This window comes from Salmo salar, chromosome 12, assembly GCF_965601325.2.
Source record: "Salmo salar chromosome 12, fSalSal1, whole genome shotgun sequence".
NCBI classification, from domain to species: Eukaryota; Metazoa; Chordata; class Actinopteri; order Salmoniformes; family Salmonidae; genus Salmo; species Salmo salar.
Genome location: NC_138302.1, coordinates 3,066,302 through 3,089,729, shown reverse-complemented (window position 1 = coordinate 3,089,729; position 23,428 = coordinate 3,066,302). Strand labels below are relative to the sequence as shown.

General features: G+C 43.9%; 1 protein-coding gene across 1 annotated transcript in view; it reads left to right on the top strand.

Moving 5' to 3' along the window:
• Nucleotides 1-23,428, top strand: part of LOC106592580 (unconventional myosin-XV) — a 274,787-nt gene that overhangs the window by 227,044 nt on the left and 24,315 nt on the right. The window contains exons 54-55 of the mRNA XM_045692035.2: nt 4,303-4,397; nt 4,633-4,710. Coding sequence (XP_045547991.2) covers nt 4,303-4,397; nt 4,633-4,710 — 173 coding nt within the window. The remainder of the gene's footprint in view (nt 1-4,302; nt 4,398-4,632; nt 4,711-23,428) is intronic.

Sequence of the window (23,428 nt, the reverse complement as noted above, 5' to 3'; positions counted from 1 at the left end):
CTTCACGAACCCTGGCTAACAAGTTGAATCAGCAATACAAAATTGGGTTTAATTATTTATTTACTAAATACCTAACTAATCACACAGAATTACAAATACACAGAATACAATGATGTCATACAGAATTCACCCCTGGTGAACGGAACCTGTATGAAAGCTGGTTACACAAAGGAAAGGGGGTTGGGCTTGAATGAAAGAGCGGGAAGATTTAGGAACACAGAAACTGCAGCTATGCTATCGTAAATACATTATCTTATGCATTCTAAATTACCGCCCATTTGGAAAAGGAAAATGCAATAAATATTTACTCTGAGCTGCGCTTCGGTAGATTGGTCGTAGATGCTGGCCGGGTTGGCCAACAGATCTTCCTGTAAACTCTTAAGAATGTCAATGGTGGTAAATTGGATACGTGGTGGTATCTTCGTCCGTCTGTTAGACTGAATCTGTCGTCCGTCCTTTCCTAGCCCACGTCTACAGCGGCTAGGAAGAATCACTTCTGTAGTGAATAAGCTCAAAGTTCATACCATAGCTCACGCCGAGGTTGGCTTAGTTGACATGTGTGTCCTTCTAACGTAGAGGCTGCAGACCTCCCGTACTGGAACAACGTGGTTATCTTTTCGTCAAAGGCTTATATAGTGGAGCGGGGGAGGGAGGTGTTTCATCGTTTATAACCCCTGTCTCTTCACAGGGGTGGGCCACTGATCAAGCAGGGCACTTTCCTTATGAAAACCCAATTCTCTCATTTGGAAGCTAAAATTACATTTAATCGCCTAACAAACAATTTCAAAATCAAACATTTCAATTGCATAACAATTCCATGTTACTCTGATAACTAGAGAGTGTATACTTTCTCAGGTACCGTTTATGTCGTCCTGTCATCAGTCATAATGTCTCAGATGACAAGCGAACTGACATACATACTCATTACGTTCCCAAGCATATTTCCAACTGGTTTTATTACCAAAATATGGTTCCTTTTCCCCATTTGTTTGATGTTCCCAGACTCTCTATATTTAACACAGGCTATTCAAGTCCTTCAGTAGGGTCAGAGAGGGGAAGGGAGAAAGGTATTTATGGGGGGGGGGGTCATAAACCTTACCCACAGGCCAACGTCATGACAGTGTCTTCCTGTTAAAGTTCCTACAGGAAGCCAGCCGCAACCAGGGACCACTGTTTCAGGGTAGGTGTCTTCCTGTTTCAGGGTAGGTGACTTCCTGTTTCAGGGCAGATGACTTCCTTTTCAGGGTAGGTGTCTTCCTGTTTCAGGGTAGGTGTTTTCCTGTTCAGGGTAGGTGACTTCCTGTTAAAGTTCCTACAGGACGCCAGCCGCAACCAGGGACCGCTGTTTCAGGGTAGCTGTCTTCCTGTTTCAGGGTAGGTGCTTCCTGTTTCAGGGTAGGTGTCTTCCTGTTTCAGGGTAGGTGACTTCCTGTTAAAGTTCCTACAGGACGCCAGCCGCAACCAGGGACCACTGTTTCAGGGTAGGTGACTTCCTGTTTCAGAGTAGGTGTCTTCCTGTTTCAGGGTAGGTATCTTCCTATTTCAGGGTAGGTGACTTCCTGTTTCAGGGTAGGTGATTTCCTGTTAAAGTTCCTACAGGACGCCAGCCGCAACCAGGGAGTAGTGTTTCAGGGTAAGTGACTTTCTGTTCCAGGGTAGGTGTCTTCCTGCTAAAGTTCCTACAGGATGCCAGCCGCAACCAGAGACCACTGTTTCAGGGTAGGTATCTTCCTGTTTCAGGGTAGGTGACTTCCTGTTTCAGGGTAGGTGTCTTCCTGTTTTTTGGGTAGATGACTTCCTGTTTCAGGGTACGTGTCTTCCTGTTAAAGTTCCTACAGGACGCCAGCCGCAACCAGGGACCACTGTTTCAGGGTAGGTGACTTCCTGTTTCAGGGTAGTTAACTTCCTGTTTCAGTGTAGGTGTCTTCCTGTTTCAGGTTAGGTGACTTCCTGTTTCAGGCTAGGTGTCTTCCTGTTTCAGGGTAGGCGTCTTCCTGTTTCAGGGTAGGTGTCTTCCTGTTTCAGGGTAGGTGGCTTCCTGTTTCAGGGTAGGTGTCTTCCTGTTTCAGGGTAGGTGGCTTCCTGTTTCAGGGTAGGTGTCTTCCTGTTAAAGTTCCTACAGGACGCCAGCCGCAGCCAGGGACCACTGTCTCAGGGTAGGTGACTTCCTGTTTCAGGGTAGGTAACTTCCTGTTTCAGGGTAGGTTATTCCTGTTTCAGGGTAGATTCTTCCTGTTTAAGGGTAGGTGTCTTTCTGTTTCAGGTTGGTGTCTTCCTGTTTCAGGGTAGGTGTCTTCCTGTTTTAGGGTAGGTAGCTTCCTGTTTCAGGGTAGGTGTCTTCCTGTTTCAGGGTAGGTGTCTTCCTGTTTCAGGGTAGGTATCTTCCTGTTTCAGTGTAGGTGACTTCCTGTTTAAAGTTCCTACAGGACGCCAGCCACAGCCAGGGACTACTGTTTCAGGGTAGGTGCTTCCTGTTTCAGGGTAGGCGACTTCCTGTTTCAGGGTAGGTGACTTCCTGTTTTAGGGTAGGTGACTTCCTGTTTCAGGTTAGGTGTCTTCCTGTTTCAGGGTAGATATCTTCCTGTTTCAGGGTAGGTGTCTTCCTGTTTCAGGGTAGGTATCTTCCTGTTAAAGTTCCTACAGGACGCCAGCCGCAACCAGGGACCGCTGTATCAGGGTAGGTATCTTCCTGTTTCAGGGTAGGTGACTTCCTGTTTCAGGGTAGGTGTCTTCCTGTTTCATGGTAGGTGACTTCCTGTTTCAGTGTAGGTGTATTCCTGTTTCAGGGTAGGTGTCTTCCTGTTTCAGGGTAGGTGTCTTCCTGTTTCAGGGTAGGCGACTTCCTGTTTCAGGGTAGGTGACTTCCTGTGTCAGGGTAGGTGTCTTCCTTTTTCCATGTGTTTTCTCCAGGTAATATTACTCTGTATATATAGGTACTGTGTATTGTTAACGTGTACTATCCAGGTAATGTTGCTGTGTGTTGTTAACGTGTATTATCCAGGTAATGTTGCTGTGTTTTGTTATCGTGTATTATCCAGGTAATGTTGCTGTGTTTTGTTATCGTGTACTCCGTAGGTAATGCTGCTGTGTATTGTTAATGTGTATTCTCCAGGTAATGTTGCTGTGTATTGATAGGTGCTGTGTATTCTCCATGTAATGTTGCTGTTTTTTGTTAATGTGTATTATCCAGGTAATGTTGCTGTGTATTGTATTGATAGGTACTGTGTATTGTTAACATGTACTCCGTAGGTAATGTTGCTGTGTACTGTTAACGTGTACTATCCAGGTAATGTTGCTGTGTATTGTATTGATAGGTACTGTGTATTGTTAACGTGTACTCCGTAGGTAATGTTGCTGTGTACTGTTAACGTGTACTATCCAGGTAATGTTGCTGTGTATTGTATTGATAGGTACTGTGTATTGTTAACGTGTACTATCCAGGTAATGTTGCTGTGTATTGTTAACGTGTATTATCCAGGTAATGTTGCTGTGTATTGTATTGATAGGTACTGTGTATTGTTAACGTGTACTATCCAGGTTAACGTGTATTATCCAGGTAATGTTGTTGTGTATTGATAGGTACTGTGTATTGTATTGATAGGTACTGTGTATTGTTATCGTGTACTCCGTAGGTAATGCTGCTGTGTATTGTATTGATAGGTACTGTGTATTGTATTGATAGGTACTGTGTATTGTTAACGTGTACTCTGTAGGTAATGCTGCTGTGTATTGTATTGATAGGTACTGTGTATTGATAGGTGCTGTGTATTGTTTTCGTGTATTATCGAGGTAATGTTGCTGTGTATTATATTGATAGGTGCTGTGTATTGTTTTCGTGTACTCCGTAGGTAATGCTGCTGTGTATTGATAGGTACTGTGTATTGTATTGATAGGTATACTGTTAATGTGTGCTCCATAGGTAATGTTGCTGTGTATTGTATTGATAGGTGCCGTGTATTGTATTGATAGATACTGTGTATTGTTATCGTGTACTCCGTAGGTAATGTAGCTGTGTATTGTTAACGTGTACTCCGTAGGTAATGTTACTGTGTATTGTATTGATAGGTGCTGTGTATTGTTATTGTGTACTCCGTAGGTAATGTAGCTGTGTATTGATAGGTGCTGTGTATTGATAGGTACTGTGTATTGATAGGTACTGTGTATTGTATTGATAGATACTGTGTATTGTTATCGTGTACTCCGTAGGTAATGTAGCTGTGTATTGTTAACGTGTACTCCGTAGGTAATGTTACTGTGTATTGTATTGATAGGTGCTGTGTATTGTTATCGTGTACTCCGTAGGTATAGCCAGGGCGTGTGAGCAGAACCTGAGGAAGACCTTTCGGTACGGAGGACGCGTCGTTCCTCCCAGCAGCATGGAACTCAAAGCTACGGTGGTTAGTAGTGACCTCTCACACCTCCTAACTCCTAACCCTGACCCTGACCCCTAGTCCTAAACCCTTGACCTTTGACCTATGGTGCTCAGTAATGATCACTAGCGTTGGTACATTCTACTGTCTAACCCCTGACCTCTAATCCCTGACCTCTACTGTCTAACCCCTGACCTCTACTGTCTAACCCCTGACCTCTACTGTCTAACCCCTGACCTCTACTGTCTTTGACCTCTAACAGGCAGGGAGGAGCTCCAAGAGACAACTGTTCCTGTTCCCAGGAGGCATCGAACGGCACCTGAAGATCAAGACCTGCTCTGTGAGTCTCTGTGTCTGTCCCCTTCTGTCTCTGTCAGTCTCTGTGTCTGTCCCCTTCTGTCTTTGTGAGTCTCTGTGTCTGTCCCCTTCTGTCTCTGTGAGTCTCTGTGTCTGTCCCCTTCTGTCTCTGACAGTCTCTGTGTCTGTCCCCTTCTGTCTCTGTGAGTCTCGGTGTCTGACCCCTTCTGTCTCTGTGAGTCTCTGTGTCTTTCCCCTTCTGTCTCTGTGAGTCTCTGTGTCTGTCCCCTTCTGTCTCTGTCAGTCTCCTAGACTGTGTCTGTCCCCTTCTGTCTCTGTGTCTCTTTGAGTCTCCTAGACTGTGTCTGTTCCCTTCTGTCTCTGTCAGTCTCTGTGTCTGTCCCCTTCTGTCTCTGTCAGTCTCCTAGACTGTGTCTGTCCCCTTCTGTCTCTGTGTCTCTCTGAGTCTCCTAGACTGTGTCTGTCCCCTTCTGTCTCTGTGAGTCTCTGTGTCTGTCCCCTTCTGTCTCTGTGAGTCTCTGTGTCTGTCCCCTTCTGTCTCTGTGAGTCTCTGTGTCTGTCCCCTTCTGTCTCTGTGAGTCTCTGTGTCTGTCCCCTTCTGTCTCTGTGAGTCTCTGTGTCTGTCCCCTTCTGTCTCTGTGTCTGTCCCCTTCTGTCTCTGTGAGTCTCCTAGACTGTGTCTGTCCCCTTCTGTCTCTGTGAGTCTCCTAGACTGTGTCTTTCCCCTTCTGTCTCTGTCAGTCTCCTAGACTGTGTATTACAGTGGGTTATGTTGTGTGTATCTCTCTCTGTGTATTACAGTGAGTTATGTTGTATGTATCTCTATCGCTGTGTATTAAAGTGGGTTCTGTTGTGTGTATCTCTCTCTGTGTATTGCAGTGGGTTATGCTGTGTGTATCTCTCTCTGTGTATTACAGTGGGTTCTGTTGTGTGAAACTCTCTCTCTGTGTATTACAGTGGGTTCTGTTGTGTGAATCTCTCTCTGTGTATTACAGTGGGTTCAGTTGTGTGGATCTCTCTCTTTGTATTACAGTGGGCAGTGATCATGTCCTGTTGTGTGTATCTCTCTCTCTCTGTGTAATACAGTGGGTTCTGATCAGGTCCTGTTGTGTGTATCTCTCTCTGTGTATTACAGTGGGCAGTGATCATGTTCTGTTGTGTGAATCTCTCTCTGTGTATTACAGTGGGCTCTGTTGTGTGAATCTCTCTCTCTGTGTATTACAGTGGGTTATGTTGTGTGAATCTCTCTCTCTGTGAATTACAGTGGGCTCTGATCATGTCCTGTTGTATGTATCTCTCTCTGTGTATTACAGTGGGTTCTGTTGTGTGTATCTCTCTCTCTGTGTGTATTACAGTGGGTTCTGTTGTGTGTATCTCTCTCTGTGGATTACAGTGGGCTCTGATCATGTCCTGTGGTGTGTATCTCTCTGTGTGTATTACAGTGGGTTCTGTTGTGTGTATCTCTCTCTGTGTATTACAGTGGGCTCTGATCATGTCCTGTTGTGTGTATCTCTCTCTGTGTATTACAGTGGGTTCTGTTGTGTGTATCTATCTCTGTGTATTACAGTGGGCTCTGATCATGTCCTGTGGTGTGTATCTCTCTCTCTCTCTGTGTATTACAGTGGACTCTGATCAGGTCATGTTGTGTGTATCTCTCTCTCTCTGTGTATTACAGTGGGTTCTGTTGTTTGTATCTCTCTCTGTGTATTACAGTGGGCAGTGATCATGTTCTGTTGTGTGTATCTCTCTCTCTCTGTGTATTACAGTGGGTTCTGTTGTGTGTATCTCTCTCTGTGTATTACAGTGGGCTCTGTTGTGTGTATCTCTCTCTCTCTCTGTATTAGAGTGGGCTCTGATCATGTTATGTTGTGTGTATCTCTCTCTGTGTATTACAGTGGGTTCTGTTGTGTGTATCTCTCTCTGTGTATCACAGTGGGTTCTGTTGTGTGTCTCTCTCTCTGTGTATTACAGTGGGTTCTGTTGAGTGTATCTCTCTCTGTGTATTACAGTGGGTTCTGTTGTGTGTATCTCTCTCTGTGTATCACAGTGGGTTCTGTTGTGTGTCACTCTCTGTGTATTACAGTGGGTTCTGTTGTGTGTATCTCTCTCTGTGTATTACAGTGGGCTCTGACCATGTTCTGTTGTGTGTATCTCTCTCTCTCTCTGTGTATTACAGTGGGCTCTGATCATGCCCTGTTGTGTGTATATCTCTCTCTGTATTACAGTGTGTCCTGTTGTGTGTATCTCTCTCTCTCTCTGTGTGTGTATTACAGAGGGCTCTGATCATGTCCTGTTGTGTGTATATCCCTCTGTGTATTACAGTGTGTCCTGTTGTGTGTATCTCTATCTCTCTCTGTGTATTACAGTGAGCTCTGATCATGTCCTGTTGTGTGTGTCTCTCTCTCTCTGTGTATTACAGTGGGTTCTGTTGTGTGTATCTCTCTCTCTCTCTCTGTGTATTACAGTGGGCTCTGATCATGTCCTGTTGTGTGTATCTCTCTCTCTCTCTGTGTATTACAGTGGGCTATGATCATGTCCTGTTGTGTGTATCTCTCTCTCTGTGTATTACGGTGGGTTCTGTTGTGTGTATCTCTCTCTGTATTACAGTGGGCTCTGATCATGTTCTGTTGTGTGTATCTCTCTCTCTCTGTGTATTACAGTGGGCTCTGATCATGTCCTCTTGTGTCTATGTCTCTCTCTCTGTGTATTACAGTGGGCTCTGATCATGTCCTGTTGTGTGTATCTCTCTCTCTGTGTATATTACAGTGGGCTCTGATCATGTCCTGTTGTGTGTATCTCTCTCTCTGTGTATTACGGTGGGTTCTGTTGTGTGTATCTCTCTCTGTGTATTACAGTCGGCTCTGATCATGTCCTGTAGTGTGTATCTCTATCTGTGTATTATGGTGGGTTCTGTTGTGTGTAAATCTCTCTCTGTGTGTATTACAGTGGGCTCTGATCATGTTATGTTGTGTGTATATCTCTCTCTGTATTACAGTGGGTTCTGTTGTTTGTATCGCTCTCTCTGTGTATTACAGTGGGTTCTGTTGTGTGTATCTCTCTCTCTGTGTGTATTACAGTGTGTCCTGTTGGGTGTATCTCTCTCTCTGTGTGTATTACGGTGGGCTCTGATCATGTCCTGTTCTGTGTATTTCTCTCTGTGTATTACGGTGGGCTCTGATCATGTTCTCTCTCTCTCTCTGTGTGTATTACGGTGGGCTCTGATCATGTCCTGTTCTGTGTATCTCTCTCTCTCTCTCTGGGTATTACAGTGGGCTCTGATCATGTTCTGTTCTGTGTATTTCTCTCTGTGTATTACAGTGGGCTCTGATCATGTGCTGTTGTGTGTATCTCTCTCTCTGTGTATTACAGTGGGCTATGATCATGTCCTGTTGTGTGTATCTCTCTCTGTGTATTACGGTGGGTTCTGTTGTGTGTAAATATCTCTCTCTCTGTGTATTACAGTGGGCTCTGATCATGTTATGTTGTGTGTATCTCTCTCTCTGTATTATAGTGGGTTCAGTTGTTTGTATCTCTCTATCTGTGTATTACAGTGGGTTCTGTTGTGTGTATCTCTCTGTGTATTACGGTGGGTTCTGTTGTGTGTATCTCTCTCTGTATTACAGTGGGCTCTGATCATGTTCTGTTGTGTGTATCTCTCTCTCTCTCTGTGTATTACAGTGGGCTCTGATCATGTCCTGTTGTGTGTATGTCTCTCTCTCTGTGTATTACAGTGGGCTCTGATCATGTCCTGTTGTGTGTATCTCTCTCTCTGTGTATATTACAGTGGGCTCTGATCATATCCTGTTGTGTGTATCTCTCTCTCTGTGTATTATGGTGGGCTCTGATCATGTTATGTTGTGTGTATCTCTATCTCTGTATTACAGTGGGTTCTGTTGTTTGTATCTCTCTCTCTGTGTATTACAGTGGGTTCTGTTGTGTGTATCACTCTCTCTGTGTATTACGGTGGGTTCTGTTGTGTGTATCTCTCTCTGTATTACAGTGGGCTCTGATCATGTTCTGTTGTGTGTATCTCTCTCTCTCTGTGTATTACAGTGGGCTCTGATCATGTCCTGTTGTGTGTATGTCTCTCTCTCTGTGTATTACAGTGGGCTCTGATCATGTCCTGTTGTGTGAATCTCTCTCTCTGTGTATATTACAGTGGGCTCTGATCATGTCCTGTTGTGTGTATCTCTCTCTCTGTGTATTAAGGTGGGTTCTGTTGTGTGTATCTCTCTCTGTGTATTACAGTCGGCTCTGATCATGTCCTGTAGTGTGTATCTCTCTCTGTGTATTATGGTGGGTTCTGTTGTGTGTAAATCTCTCTCTGTGTGTATTACAGTGGGCTCTGATCATGTTATGATGTGTGTATCTCTCTCTCTGTATTACAGTGGGTTCTGTTGTTTGTATCTCTCTCTCTGTGTATTACAGTGGGTTCTGTTGTGTGTATCTCTCTCTCTGTGTGTATTACAGTGTGTCCTGTTGGGTGTATCTCTCTCTCTGTGTGTATTACGGTGGGCTCTGATCATGTCCTGTTCTGTGTATTTCTCTCTGTGTATTACGGTGGGCTCTGATCATGTTCTCTCTCTCTCTCTGTGTGTATTACGGTGGGCTCTGATCATGTCCTGTTCTGTGTATCTCTCTCTCTCTCTCTGGGTATTACAGTGGGCTCTGATCATGTTCTGTTCTGTGTATTTCTCTCTGTGTATTACAGTGGGCTCTGATCATGTGCTGTTGTGTGTATCTCTCTCTCTGTGTATTACAGTGGGCTATGATCATGTCCTGTTGTGTGTATCTCTCTCTGTGTATTACGGTGGGTTCTGTTGTGTGTAAATATCTCTCTCTCTGTGTATTACAGTGGGCTCTGATCATGTTATGTTGTGTGTATCTCTCTCTCTGTATTACAGTGGGTTCTGTTGTTTGTATCTCTCTCTCTGTGTATTACAGTGGGTTCTGTTGTGTGTATCTCTCTCTCTCTGTGTATTACAGTGTGTCCTGTTGTGTGTATCTCTCTCTCTGTGTGAATTACGGTGGGCTCTGATCAAGTCCTGTTCTGTGTATTTCTCTCTGTGTATTACGGTGGGCTCTGATCATGTTCTCTCTCTCTCTCTGTGTGTATTAATGTGGGCTCTGATCATGTCCTGTTCTGTGTATCTCTCTCTCTCTCTCTGGGTATTACAGTGGGCTCTGATCATGTTCTGTTCTGTGTATTTCTCTCTGTGTATTACAGTGGGCTCTGATCATGTCCTGTTGTGTGTATCTCTCTCTCTGTGTATTACAGTGGACTATGATCATGTCCTGTTGTGTGTATCTCTCTCTCTGTGTATTACGGTGGGTTCTGTTGTGTGTATCTCTCTCTGTATTACAGTGGGCTCTGATCATGTTCTGTTGTGTGTGTCTCTCTCTCTCTCTGTGTATTACAGTGGGCTCTGATCATGTCCTGTTGTGTGTATGTCTCTCTCTCTGTGTATTACAGTGGGCTCTAATCATGTCCTGTTTTGTGTATCTCTCTCTCTGTGTATATTACAGTGGGTTCTGTTGTGTGTATCTCTCTCTGTGTATTACAGTGGGATCTGATCAGGTCCTGTTGTGTGTATCTCTCTCTCTCTCTGTATTACAGTGGGTTCTGTTGTGTGAATCTCTCTCTCTCTGTGTGTATTACAGTGGGCTCTGATGATGTCCTGTTGTGTGTATCTCTCTCTCTCTGTGTATTACAGTGGGTTCTGTTGTGTGTATCTCTCTCTGTGTATTACAATGGGCTCTGATCATGTCCTGTTGTGTATATCTCTCTCTCTCTGTGTATTACGGTGGGTTCTGTTGTGTGTATCTCTCTCTCTCTCTCTCTGTTTATTACAGTGGACTCTGATCATGTCCTGTGGTGTTTATCTCTCTCTGTGTATTACAGTGGGCTCTGATCAGGTCCTGTTGTGTGTATCTCTCTCTCTCTCTCTGTGTATTACAGTGGGTTCTGTTGTTTGTATCTCTCTGTGTGTATTACAGTGGGCTCTGATCATGTCCTGTTGTGTGTATATCTCTCTCTCTGTGTATTACAGTTGGCTCTGATTATGTCCTGTTTTGTGTATATCTCTCGCTCTCTCTGTGTATTACAGTGGGCTCTGATCTTGTTCTGTTGTGTGTATCTCTCTCTCTCTCTGTGTATGACAGTGGGTTCTGTTGTGTGTATCTCTCTCTGTGTGTGAATTACGGTGGGCTCTGATCAAGTCCTGTTCTGTGTATTTCTCTCTGTGTATTACGGTGGGCTCTGATCATGTTCTCTCTCTCTCTCTGTGTGTATTACGGTGGGCTCTGATCATGTCCTGTTCTGTGTATCTCTCTCTCTCTCTCTGGGTATTACAGTGGGCTCTGATCATGTTCTGTTCTGTGTATTTCTCTCTGTGTATTACAGTGGGCTCTGATCATGTCCTGTTGTGTGTATCTCTCTCTCTGTGTATTACAGTGGACTATGATCATGTCCTGTTGTGTGTATCTCTCTCTCTGTGTATTACGGTGGGTTCTGTTGTGTGTATCTCTCTCTGTATTACAGTGGGCTCTGATCATGTTCTGTTGTGTGTGTCTCTCTCTCTCTCTGTGTATTACAGTGGGCTCTGATCATGTCCTGTTGTGTGTATGTCTCTCTCTCTGTGTATTACAGTGGGCTCTAATCATGTCCTGTTTTGTGTATCTCTCTCTCTGTGTATATTACAGTGGGTTCTGTTGTGTGTATCTCTCTCTGTGTATTACAGTGGGATCTGATCAGGTCCTGTTGTGTGTATCTCTCTCTCTCTCTGTATTACAGTGGGTTCTGTTGTGTGAATCTCTCTCTCTCTGTGTGTATTACAGTGGGCTCTGATGATGTCCTGTTGTGTGTATCTCTCTCTCTCTGTGTATTACAGTGGGTTCTGTTGTGTGTATCTCTCTCTGTGTATTACAATGGGCTCTGATCATGTCATGTTGTGTATATCTCTCTCTCTCTGTGTATTACGGTGGGTTCTGTTGTGTGTATCTCTCTCTCTCTCTCTCTGTTTATTACAGTGGACTCTGATCATGTCCTGTGGTGTTTATCTCTCTCTGTGTATTACAGTGGGCTCTGATCAGGTCCTGTTGTGTGTATCTCTCTCTCTCTCTCTGTGTATTACAGTGGGTTCTGTTGTTTGTATCTCTCTGTGTGTATTACAGTGGGCTCTGATCATGTCCTGTTGTGTGTATATCTCTCTCTCTGTGTATTACAGTTGGCTCTGATTATGTCCTGTTTTGTGTATATCTCTCGCTCTCTCTGTGTATTACAGTGGGCTCTGATCTTGTTCTGTTGTGTGTATCTCTCTCTCTCTCTGTGTATGACAGTGGGTCCTGTTGTGTGTATCTCTCTCTCTCTGTGTATTACAGTGGGATCTGTTGTGTGTATCTCTCTGTGTGTATTACAGTGGGTTCTATTGTGTGTATCTCTCTCTCTCTGTATTACAGTGGGCTCTGACCATGTCCTGCTTTGTGTATCTCTCTCTCTCTCTCTGTATTACAGTGGGATCTGTTGTGTGTATCTCTCTGTGTGTATTACAGTGGGTTCTATTGTGTGTATCTCTCTCTCTGTGTATTACAGTGGGTTCTGATCATGTCCTGTTTTGTGTATTTCTCTCTGTGTATTACGGTGGGCTCTGATCATGTCCTGTTCTGTGTATCTCTCTCTCTCTCTCTCTCTCTCTCTCTGTGTATTACAGTGGGCTCTGATCATGTTCTGTTCTGTGTATTTCTCTCTGTGTATTACAGTGGGCTCTGATCATGTCCTGTTGTGTGTATCTCTCTCTCTGTGTGTATTACATTGGGCTCTGATCATGTCCTGTTGTGTGTATCTCTCTATCTCTCTGTGTATTACAGTGGGTTCTGATCAGGTCCTGTTCTGTGTATCTCTCTCTCTCTCTCTCTCTCTCTCTCTCTCTCTGTGTATTACAGTGGGCTCTGATCATGTTCTGTTCTGTGTATTTCTCTCTGTGTATTACAGTGGGCTCTGATCATGTCCTGTTGTGTGTATCTCTCTCTCTGTGTATTACAGTGGGCTCTGATCATGTCCTGTTGTGTGTATGTCTCTCTCTCTGTGTATCACAGTGAGCTCTGATCATGTCCTGTTGTGTGTATCTCTCTCTCTCTGTGTATATTACAGTGGGTTCTGTTGTGTGTATCTCTCTCTCTCTCTGTGTATTACAGAGGGCTCTGATCATGTTCTGTTGTGTGTATCTCTCTCTCTGTGTGTATTACAGTGGGCTCTGATCATGTCCTGTTGTGTGTATGTCTCTCTCTCTGTGTATTACTGTGGGCTCTGATCATGCCATGTTGTGTGTATCTCTCTCTGTGTATTACAGTGGGTTCTGTTGTGTGTATCTCTCTCGCTGTTTGTATTACAGTGGGATCTGATCAGGTCCTGTTGTGTGTATCTCTCTTTCTCTCTGTATTACAGTGGGTTATGTTGTGTGTATCTCTCTCTCTCAGTGTGTATTACGGTGGGTTCTGTTGTTTGTATCTCTCTCTGTGTATTACAGTGGGCAGTGATCAGGTTATGTTGTGTGTATCTCTCTCTCTGTGTATTACATTGGGCTCTGATCTGTTTATCTCTCTCTGTGTGAGTATTACAGTGGGTTCTGTTGTGTGTATCTCTCTCTGTGTATTACAATGGGTTCTGATCATGTACTGTGGTGTGTATCTCTCTTTGTGTATTACAGTGGGTTCTGTTGTGTGTATCTCTCTCTGTGTATTACAATGGGCTCTGATCATGTCCTGTGTTGTGTATCTCTCTCTGTGTATTACGGTGGGCTCTGATCATGTCCTGTGGTGTGTATCTCTCTCTCTCTCTCTCTCTCTCTGTGTATTACACTGGACTCTGATCAGGTCCTGTTGTGTGTACCTCTCTCTCTCTGTGTATTACAGTGGGTTCTGTTGTTTGTATCTCTCTCTGTGTATTAGAGTGGGCAGTGATCATGTTCTGTTGTGTGTATCTCTCTCTCTGTGTATTACAGTGGGTTCTGTTGTGTGTATCTCTCTCTCTCTGTGTATTACAGTGGGCTCTGATCATGTCCTGTTGTGTGTATGTCTCTCTCTCTGTGTATTACAATGGGCTCTAATCATGTCCTGTTGTGTGTATCTCTCTCTCTGTGTATATTACAGTTGGTTCTGTTGTGTGTATCTCTCTCTGTGTATTACAGTGGGATCTGATCAGGTCCTGTTGTGTGTATCTCTCTCTCTCTCTCTGTATTACAGTGGGTTCTGTTGTGTGTATCTCTCTCTCTCTGTGTGTATTACATTGGGCTCTGATCATGTCCTGTTGTGTATATCTCTCTCTCTCTGTGTATTACGGTGGGTTCTGTTGTGTGTATCTCTCTCTCTCTCTCTGTGTGTATTACAGTGGACTCTGATCATGTCCTGTGGTGTTTATCTCTCTCTGTGTATTACAGTGGGCTCTGATCAGGTCCTGTTGTGTGTATCTCTCTCTCTCTGTGTGTATTACAGTGGGTTCTGTTGTTTGTATCTCTCTGTGTGTATTACAGTGGGCTCTGATCATGTCCTGTTGTGTATATCTCTCTCTCTCTGTGTATTACAGTTGGCTCTGATTATGTCCTGTTTTGTGTATATCTCTCTCTCTCTCTGTGTATTACAGTGGGCTCTGATCTTGTTCTGTTGTGTGTATCTCTCTCTCTCTCTCTCTCTCTCTCTGTGTATGACAGTGGGTTCTGTTGTGTGTATCTCTCTCTCTCTGTGTGAAATTGGGTTCTGTTGTGTGTATCTCTCTCTCTGTGTGTATTACGGTGGGCTCTGACCATGTCCTGTTGTGTGTATCTCTCTCTCTCTCTCTCTCTGTATTACAGTGGGCTCTGATCATGTACTGTTGTGTGTGTATCTCTCTCTCTCTCTGTATTACAGTGGGATCTGTTGTGTGTATCTCTCTCTCTCTGTATTACAGTGGGCTCTGACCATGTCCTGTTTTGTGTATCTCTCTCTCTCTCTCTGTATTACAGTGGGATCTGTTGTGTGTATCTCTCTGTGTGCATTACAGTGGGTTCTGTTGTGTGTATCTCTCTCTCTGTGTATTACAGTGGGCAGTGATCATGTTCTGTTGTGTGAATCTCTCTCTCTCTGTGTATTACAGTGGGTTCTGATCATGTCCTGTTCTGTGTATTTCTCTCTGTGTATTACGGTGGGCTCTGATCATGTCCTGTTCTGTGTATCTCTCTCTCTCTCTCTCTCTCTGTGTGTATTACAGTGGGCTCTGATCATGTTCTGTTCTGTGTATTTCTCTCTGTGTATTACAGTGGGCTCTGTTGTGTGTATCTCTCTCTGTGTATTACAATGGGCTCTGATCATGTCCTGTTGTGTATATCTCTCTCTCTCTGTGTATTACGGTGGGTTCTGTTGTGTGTATCTCTCTCTCTGTGTATTACAGTGGGCTCTGACCATGTCCTGTTTTGTGTATCTCTCTCTCTCTCTCTGTATTACAGTGGGTTGTGTTGTGTGTATCTCTCTCTCTGTGTATTACAGTGGGCTCTGATCATGTTCTGTTGTGTGTATCTCTCTCTCTGTGTGTGTATTATGGTGGGTTCTGTTGTTTGTATCTCTCTCTGTGTATTACAGTGGGCAGTGATCAGGTTATGTTGTGTGTATCTCTCTCTCTGTGTATTACAGTGGGCTCTGTTCTGTTTATCTCTCTCTGTGTGTATTACAGTGGGTTCTGTTGTGTGTATCTCTCTCTGTGTATTACAGTGGGCTCTGATCATGTCCTGTTGTGTGTATCTCTCTCTCTGTGTGTATTACAGTGGGCTCTGTTGTGTGTATCTCTCTCTCTCTCTGTATTAGAGTGGGCTCTGATCATGTTCTGTTGTGTGTATATCTCTCTGTGTATTACAGTGGGTTTTGTTGTGTGTATCTCTCTCTGTGTATTACAGTGGGCTCTGACCATGTTCTGTTGTGTGTATCTCTCTCTCTCTCTCTGTGTATTACAGTGGGCTCTGATCATGTCCTGTTGTGTATATCTATCTCTGTGTATTACAGTGGGCTCTGATCATGTCCTGTTGTGTGTATCTCTCTCTCTCTCTGTGTATTACAGTGGGCTCTGATCATGTCCTGTAGTGTGTATATCTCTCTCTGTATTACAGTGGGTTCTGTTGTGTGTATCTCTCACTCTGTGTATAACAGTGGGCTCTGATCATGTCCTGTTGTGTGTATCTATCTCTGTGTATTACAGTGGGCTCTGTTGTGTGTATCTCTCTCTGTGTATTACAATGGGCTCTGATCATGTCCTGTTGTGTATATCTCTCTCTCTCTGTGTATTACGGTGGGTTCTGTTGTGTGTATCTCTCTCTCTGTGTATTACAGTGGGCTCTGACCATGTCCTGTTTTGTGTATCTCTCTCTCTCTCTCTGTATTACAGTGGGTTGTGTTGTGTGTATCTCTCTCTCTGTGTATTACAGTGGGCTCTGATCATGTTCTGTTGTGTGTATCTCTCTCTCTGTGTGTGTATTATGGTGGGTTCTGTTGTTTGTATCTCTCTCTGTGTATTACAGTGGGCAGTGATCAGGTTATGTTGTGTGTATCTCTCTCTCTGTGTATTACAGTGGGCTCTGTTCTGTTTATCTCTCTCTGTGTGTATTACAGTGGGTTCTGTTGTGTGTATCTCTCTCTCTCTGTGTATTACAGTGGGCTCTGATCATGTCCTGTTGTGTGTATGTCTCTCTCTCTGTGTATTACAATGGGCTCTAATCATGTCCTGTTGTGTGTATCTCTCTCTCTGTGTATATTACAGTTGGTTCTGTTGTGTGTATCTCTCTCTGTGTATTACAGTGGGATCTGATCAGGTCCTGTTGTGTGTATCTCTCTCTCTCTCTCTGTATTACAGTGGGTTCTGTTGTGTGTATCTCTCTCTCTCTGTGTGTATTACATTGGGCTCTGATCATGTCCTGTTGTGTATATCTCTCTCTCTCTGTGTATTACGGTGGGTTCTGTTGTGTGTATCTCTCTCTCTCTCTCTGTGTGTATTACAGTGGACTCTGATCATGTCCTGTGGTGTTTATCTCTCTCTGTGTATTACAGTGGGCTCTGATCAGGTCCTGTTGTGTGTATCTCTCTCTCTCTGTGTGTATTACAGTGGGTTCTGTTGTTTGTATCTCTCTGTGTGTATTACAGTGGGCTCTGATCATGTCCTGTTGTGTATATCTCTCTCTCTCTGTGTATTACAGTTGGCTCTGATTATGTCCTGTTTTGTGTATATCTCTCTCTCTCTCTGTGTATTACAGTGGGCTCTGATCTTGTTCTGTTGTGTGTATCTCTCTCTCTCTCTCTCTCTCTCTGTGTATGACAGTGGGTTCTGTTGTGTGTATCTCTCTCTCTCTGTGTGACATTGGGTTCTGTTGTGTGTATCTCTCTCTCTGTGTGTATTACGGTGGGCTCTGACCATGTCCTGTTGTGTGTATCTCTCTCTCTCTCTCTCTCTGTATTACAGTGGGCTCTGATCATGTACTGTTGTGTGTGTATCTCTCTCTCTCTCTGTATTACAGTGGGATCTGTTGTGTGTATCTCTCTCTCTCTGTATTACAGTGGGCTCTGACCATGTCCTGTTTTGTGTATCTCTCTCTCTCTCTCTGTATTACAGTGGGATCTGTTGTGTGTATCTCTCTGTGTGCATTACAGTGGGTTCTGTTGTGTGTATCTCTCTCTCTGTGTATTACAGTGGGCAGTGATCATGTTCTGTTGTGTGAATCTCTCTCTCTCTGTGTATTACAGTGGGTTCTGATCATGTCCTGTTCTGTGTATTTCTCTCTGTGTATTACGGTGGGCTCTGATCATGTCCTGTTCTGTGTATCTCTCTCTCTCTCTCTCTCTCTCTGTGTATTACAGTGGGCTCTGATCATGTTCTGTTCTGTGTATTTCTCTCTGTGTATTACAGTGGGCTCTGTTGTGTGTATCTCTCTCTGTGTATTACAATGGGCTCTGATCATGTCCTGTTGTGTATATCTCTCTCTCTCTGTGTATTACGGTGGGTTCTGTTGTGTGTATCTCTCTCTCTGTGTATTACAGTGGGCTCTGACCATGTCCTGTTTTGTGTATCTCTCTCTCTCTCTCTGTATTACAGTGGGTTGTGTTGTGTGTATCTCTCTCTCTGTGTATTACAGTGGGCTCTGATCATGTTCTGTTGTGTGTATCTCTCTCTCTGTGTGTGTATTATGGTGGGTTCTGTTGTTTGTATCTCTCTCTGTGTATTACAGTGGGCAGTGATCAGGTTATGTTGTGTGTATCTCTCTCTCTGTGTATTACAGTGGGCTCTGTTCTGTTTATCTCTCTCTGTGTGTATTACAGTGGGTTCTGTTGTGTGTATCTCTCTCTGTGTATTACAGTGGGCTCTGATCATGTCCTGTTGTGTGTATCTCTCTCTCTGTGTGTATTACAGTGGGCTCTGTTGTGTGTATCTCTCTCTCTCTCTGTATTAGAGTGGGCTCTGATCATGTTCTGTTGTGTGTATATCTCTCTGTGTATTACAGTGGGTTTTGTTGTGTGTATCTCTCTCTGTGTATTACAGTGGGCTCTGACCATGTTCTGTTGTGTGTATCTCTCTCTCTCTCTCTGTGTATTACAGTGGGCTCTGATCATGTCCTGTTGTGTATATCTATCTCTGTGTATTACAGTGGGCTCTGATCATGTCCTGTTGTGTGTATCTCTCTCTCTCTCTGTGTATTACAGTGGGCTCTGATCATGTCCTGTAGTGTGTATATCTCTCTCTGTATTACAGTGGGTTCTGTTGTGTGTATCTCTCACTCTGTGTATAACAGTGGGCTCTGATCATGTCCTGTTGTGTGTATCTATCTCTGTGTATTACAGTGGGCTCTGTTGTGTGTATCTCTCTCTGTGTATTACAATGGGCTCTGATCATGTCCTGTTGTGTATATCTCTCTCTCTCTGTGTATTACGGTGGGTTCTGTTGTGTGTATCTCTCTCTCTGTGTATTACAGTGGGCTCTGACCATGTCCTGTTTTGTGTATCTCTCTCTCTCTCTCTGTATTACAGTGGGTTGTGTTGTGTGTATCTCTCTCTCTGTGTATTACAGTGGGCTCTGATCATGTTCTGTTGTGTGTATCTCTCTCTCTGTGTGTGTATTATGGTGGGTTCTGTTGTTTGTATCTCTCTCTGTGTATTACAGTGGGCAGTGATCAGGTTATGTTGTGTGTATCTCTCTCTCTGTGTATTACAGTGGGCTCTGTTCTGTTTATCTCTCTCTGTGTGTATTACAGTGGGTTCTGTTGTGTGTATCTCTCTCTGTGTATTACAGTGGGCTCTGATCATGTCCTGTTGTGTGTATCTCTCTCTCTGTGTGTATTACAGTGGGCTCTGTTGTGTGTATCTCTCTCTCTCTCTGTATTAGAGTGGGCTCTGATCATGTTCTGTTGTGTGTATATCTCTCTGTGTATTACAGTGGGTTTTGTTGTGTGTATCTCTCTCTGTGTATTACAGTGGGCTCTGACCATGTTCTGTTGTGTGTATCTCTCTCTCTCTCTCTGTGTATTACAGTGGGCTCTGATCATGTCCTGTTGTGTATATCTATCTCTGTGTATTACAGTGGGCTCTGATCATGTCCTGTTGTGTGTATCTCTCTCTCTCTCTGTGTATTACAGTGGGCTCTGATCATGTCCTGTAGTGTGTATATCTCTCTCTGTATTACAGTGGGTTCTGTTGTGTGTATCTCTCACTCTGTGTATAACAGTGGGCTCTGATCATGTCCTGTTGTGTGTATCTATCTCTGTGTATTACAGTGGGCTCTGATCATGTCCTGTTGTGTGTATCTCTCTCTCTCTCTGTGTGTATTACAGTGGGCTCTGATCATGTCCTGTTGTTTGTATATCTCTCTGTGTATTACAGTGGGTTCTGTTGTGTGTATCTCTCAATCTGTGTGTATTACAGAGGGCTCTGATCATGTCCTGTTGTGTGTATATCTCTCTGTGTATTACAGTGTGTCCTGTTGTGTGTCTCTCTCTCTCTCTCTCTGTGTATTACAGTGGGCTCTGATCATGTCCTGTTGTGTGTATCTCTCTCTGTGTATTACAGTGGGTTCTGTTGTGTGTATCTCTCTCTCTGTGTGTATTACAGTGGGCTCTGATCATGTCCTGTTGTGTGTCTCTCTCTCTCTGTGTATTACAGTGGGTTCTGTTGTGTGTATCTCTCTCTCTCTCTGTGTATTACAGTGGGCTCTGATCATGTCCTATTGTGTGTATATCTCTCTGTGTATTACAGTGGGTTCTGTTGTGTGTATCTCTCTCTCTGTGTGTATTACAGTGGGATCTGATCAGGTCCTGTTGTGTGTATCTCTTTTTCTCTCTGTATTACAGTGGGTTATGTTGTGTGTATCTCTCTCTGTGTATTACAGTGGGCTCTGATCATTTCCTGTTGTGTGTATATCTCTCTCTCTGTGTATTACAGTGGGCTCTGATCATGTCCTGTAGTGTGTATGTCTCTCTCTCTCTGTGTATTACAGTGGACTCTGATCATGTCCTGTGGTGTTTATCTCTCTCTGTGTATTACAGTGGGCTCTGATCAGGTCCTGTTGTGTGTATCTCTCTCTCTCTCTGTGTATTACAGTGGGTTCTGTTGTTTGTATCTCTCTGTGTGTATTACAGTGGGCTCTGATCATGTCCTGTTGTGTGTATATCTCTCTCTCTGTGTATTACAGTGGGCTCTGATTATGTCCTGTTTTGTGTATCTCTCTCTCTCACTGTGTATTACAGTGGGCTCTGATCTTGTTCTGTTGTGTGTATCTCTCTCGCTCTCTGTGTATGACAGTGGGTTCTGTTGTGTGTATCTCTCTCTCTCTGTGTGACATTGTGTTCTGTTGTGTGTATCTCTATCTCTGTGTGTATTATGGTGGGCTCTGATCATGTCCTGTTGTGTGTATCTCTCTCTCTCTCTGTATTACAGTGGGCTCTGATCATGTCCTGTTGTGTGTATCTCTCTCTCTCTGTGTGTATTACAGTGGGCTCTGATCATGTCCTGTTGTGTGTATATCTCTCTGTGTATTACTGTGGGCTCTGACAATGTCCTGTTGTGTGTATCTCTCTCTCTCTCTGTATTAGAGTGGGCTCTGATCATGTTCTGTTGTGTGTATATCTCTCTGTGTATTACAGTGGGTTTTGTTGTGTGTATCTCTCTCTGTGTATTACAGTGGGCTCTGACCATGTTCTGTTGTGTGTATCTCTCTCTCTCTCTCTGTGTATTACAGTGGGCTCTGATCATGTCCTGTTGTGTATATCTATCTCTGTGTATTACAGTGGGCTCTGATCATGTCCTGTTGTGTGTATCTCTCTCTCTCTCTGTGTATTACAGTGGGCTCTGATCATGTCCTGTAGTATGTATATCTCTCTCTGTATTACAGTGGGTTCTGTTGTGTGTATCTCTCACTCTGTGTATAACAGTGGGCTCTGATCATGTCCTGTTGTGTGTATCTATCTCTGTGTATTACAGTGGGCTCTGATCATGTCCTGTTGTGTGTATCTCTCTCTCTCTCTGTGTGTATTACAGTGGGCTCTGATCATGTCCTGTTGTTTGTATATCTCTCTGTGTATTACAGTGGGTTCTGTTGTGTGTATCTCTCAATCTGTGTGTATTACAGAGGGCTCTGATCATTTCCTGTTGTGTGTATATCTCTCTGTGTATTACAGTGTGTCCTGTTGTGTGTCTCTCTCTCTCTCTCTCTGTGTATTACAGTGGGCTCTGATCATGTCCTGTTGTGTGTATCTCTCTCTGTGTATTACAGTGGGTTCTGTTGTGTGTATCTCTCTCTCTGTGTGTATTACAGTGGGCTCTGATCATGTCCTGTTGTGTGTCTCTCTCTCTCTGTGTATTACAGTGGGTTCTGTTGTGTGTATCTCTCTCTCTCTCTGTGTATTACAGTGGGCTCTGATCATGTCCTATTGTGTGTATATCTCTCTGTGTATTACAGTGGGTTCTGTTGTGTGTATCTCTCTCTCTGTGTGTATTACAGTGGGATCTGATCAGGTCCTGTTGTGTGTATCTCTTTTTCTCTCTGTATTACAGTGGGTTATGTTGTGTGTATCTCTCTCTGTGTATTACAGTGGGCTCTGATCATTTCCTGTTGTGTGTATATCTCTCTCTCTGTGTATTACAGTGGGCTCTGATCATGTCCTGTTGTGTGTATATCTCTCTCTCTGTGTATTACAGTGGGCTCTGATCATGTCCTGTAGTGTGTATGTCTCTCTCTCTCTGTGTATTACAGTGGACTCTGATCATGTCCTGTGGTGTTTATCTCTCTCTGTGTATTACAGTGGGCTCTGATCAGGTCCTGTTGTGTGTATCTCTCTCTCTCTCTGTGTATTACAGTGGGTTCTGTTGTTTGTATCTCTCTGTGTGTATTACAGTGGGCTCTGATCATGTCCTGTTGTGTGTATATCTCTCTCTCTGTGTATTACAGTGGGCTCTGATTATGTCCTGTTTTGTGTATCTCTCTCTCTCACTGTGTATTACAGTGGGCTCTGATCTTGTTCTGTTGTGTGTATCTCTCTCGCTCTCTGTGTATGACAGTGGGTTCTGTTGTGTGTATCTCTCTCTCTCTGTGTGACATTGTGTTCTGTTGTGTGTATCTCTATCTCTGTGTGTATTATGGTGGGCTCTGATCATGTCCTGTTGTGTGTATCTCTCTCTCTCTCTGTATTACAGTGGGCTCTGATCATGTCCTGTTGTGTGTATCTCTCTCTCTCTGTGTGTATTACAGTGGGCTCTGATCATGTCCTGTTGTGTGTATATCTCTCTGTGTATTACTGTGGGCTCTGACAATGTCCTGTTGTGTGTATCTCTTTCTCTCTCTCTCTGTATTACAGTGGGCTCTGATCATGTCCTGTGGTGTGTATGTCTCTCTCTCTCTCTGTATTACAGTGGACTCTGATCATGTCCTGTGGTGTTTATCTCTCTCTGTGTATTACAGTGGGCTCTGATCAGGTCCTGTTGTGTGTATCTCTCTCTCTCTGTGTGTATTACAGTGGGTTCTGTTGTTTGTATCTCTCTGTGTGTATTACAGTGGGCTCTGATCATGTCCTGTTGTGTGTATCTCTCTCTCTCTGTGTATTACAGTTGGCTCTGATTATGTCCTGTTTTGTGTATATCTCTCTCTCTCTCTGTGTATTACAGTGGGCTCTGATCTTGTTCTGTTGTGTGTATCTCTCTCTCTCTCTCTCTCTCTCTGTGTATGACAGTGGGTTCTGTTGTGTGTATCTCTCTCTCTCTGTGTGACATTGGGTTCTGTTGTGTGTATCTCTCTCTCTGTGTGTGTTACGGTGGGCTCTGACCATGTCCTGTTGTGTGTATCTCCCTCTCTCTCTCTCTGTATTACAGTGGGCTCTGATCATGTACTGTTGTGTGTGTATCTCTCTCTCTCTGTGTATTACAGTGGGATCAGTTGTGTGTATCTCTCTGTGTGTATTACAGTGGGTTCTGTTGTGTGTATCTCTCTCTCTCTGTATTACAGTGGGCTCTGACCATGTCCTGTTTTGTGTATCTCTCTCTCTCTCTCTGTATTACAGTGGGATCTGTTGTGTATCTCTCTGTGTGCATTACAGTGGGTTCTGTTGTGTGTATCTCTCTCTCTGTGTATTACAGTGGGCAGTGATCATGTTCTGTTGTGTGAAACTCTCTCTCTCTGTGTATTACAGTGGGTTCTGATCATGTCCTGTTCTGTGTATTTCTCTCTGTGTATTACGGTGGGCTCTGATCAT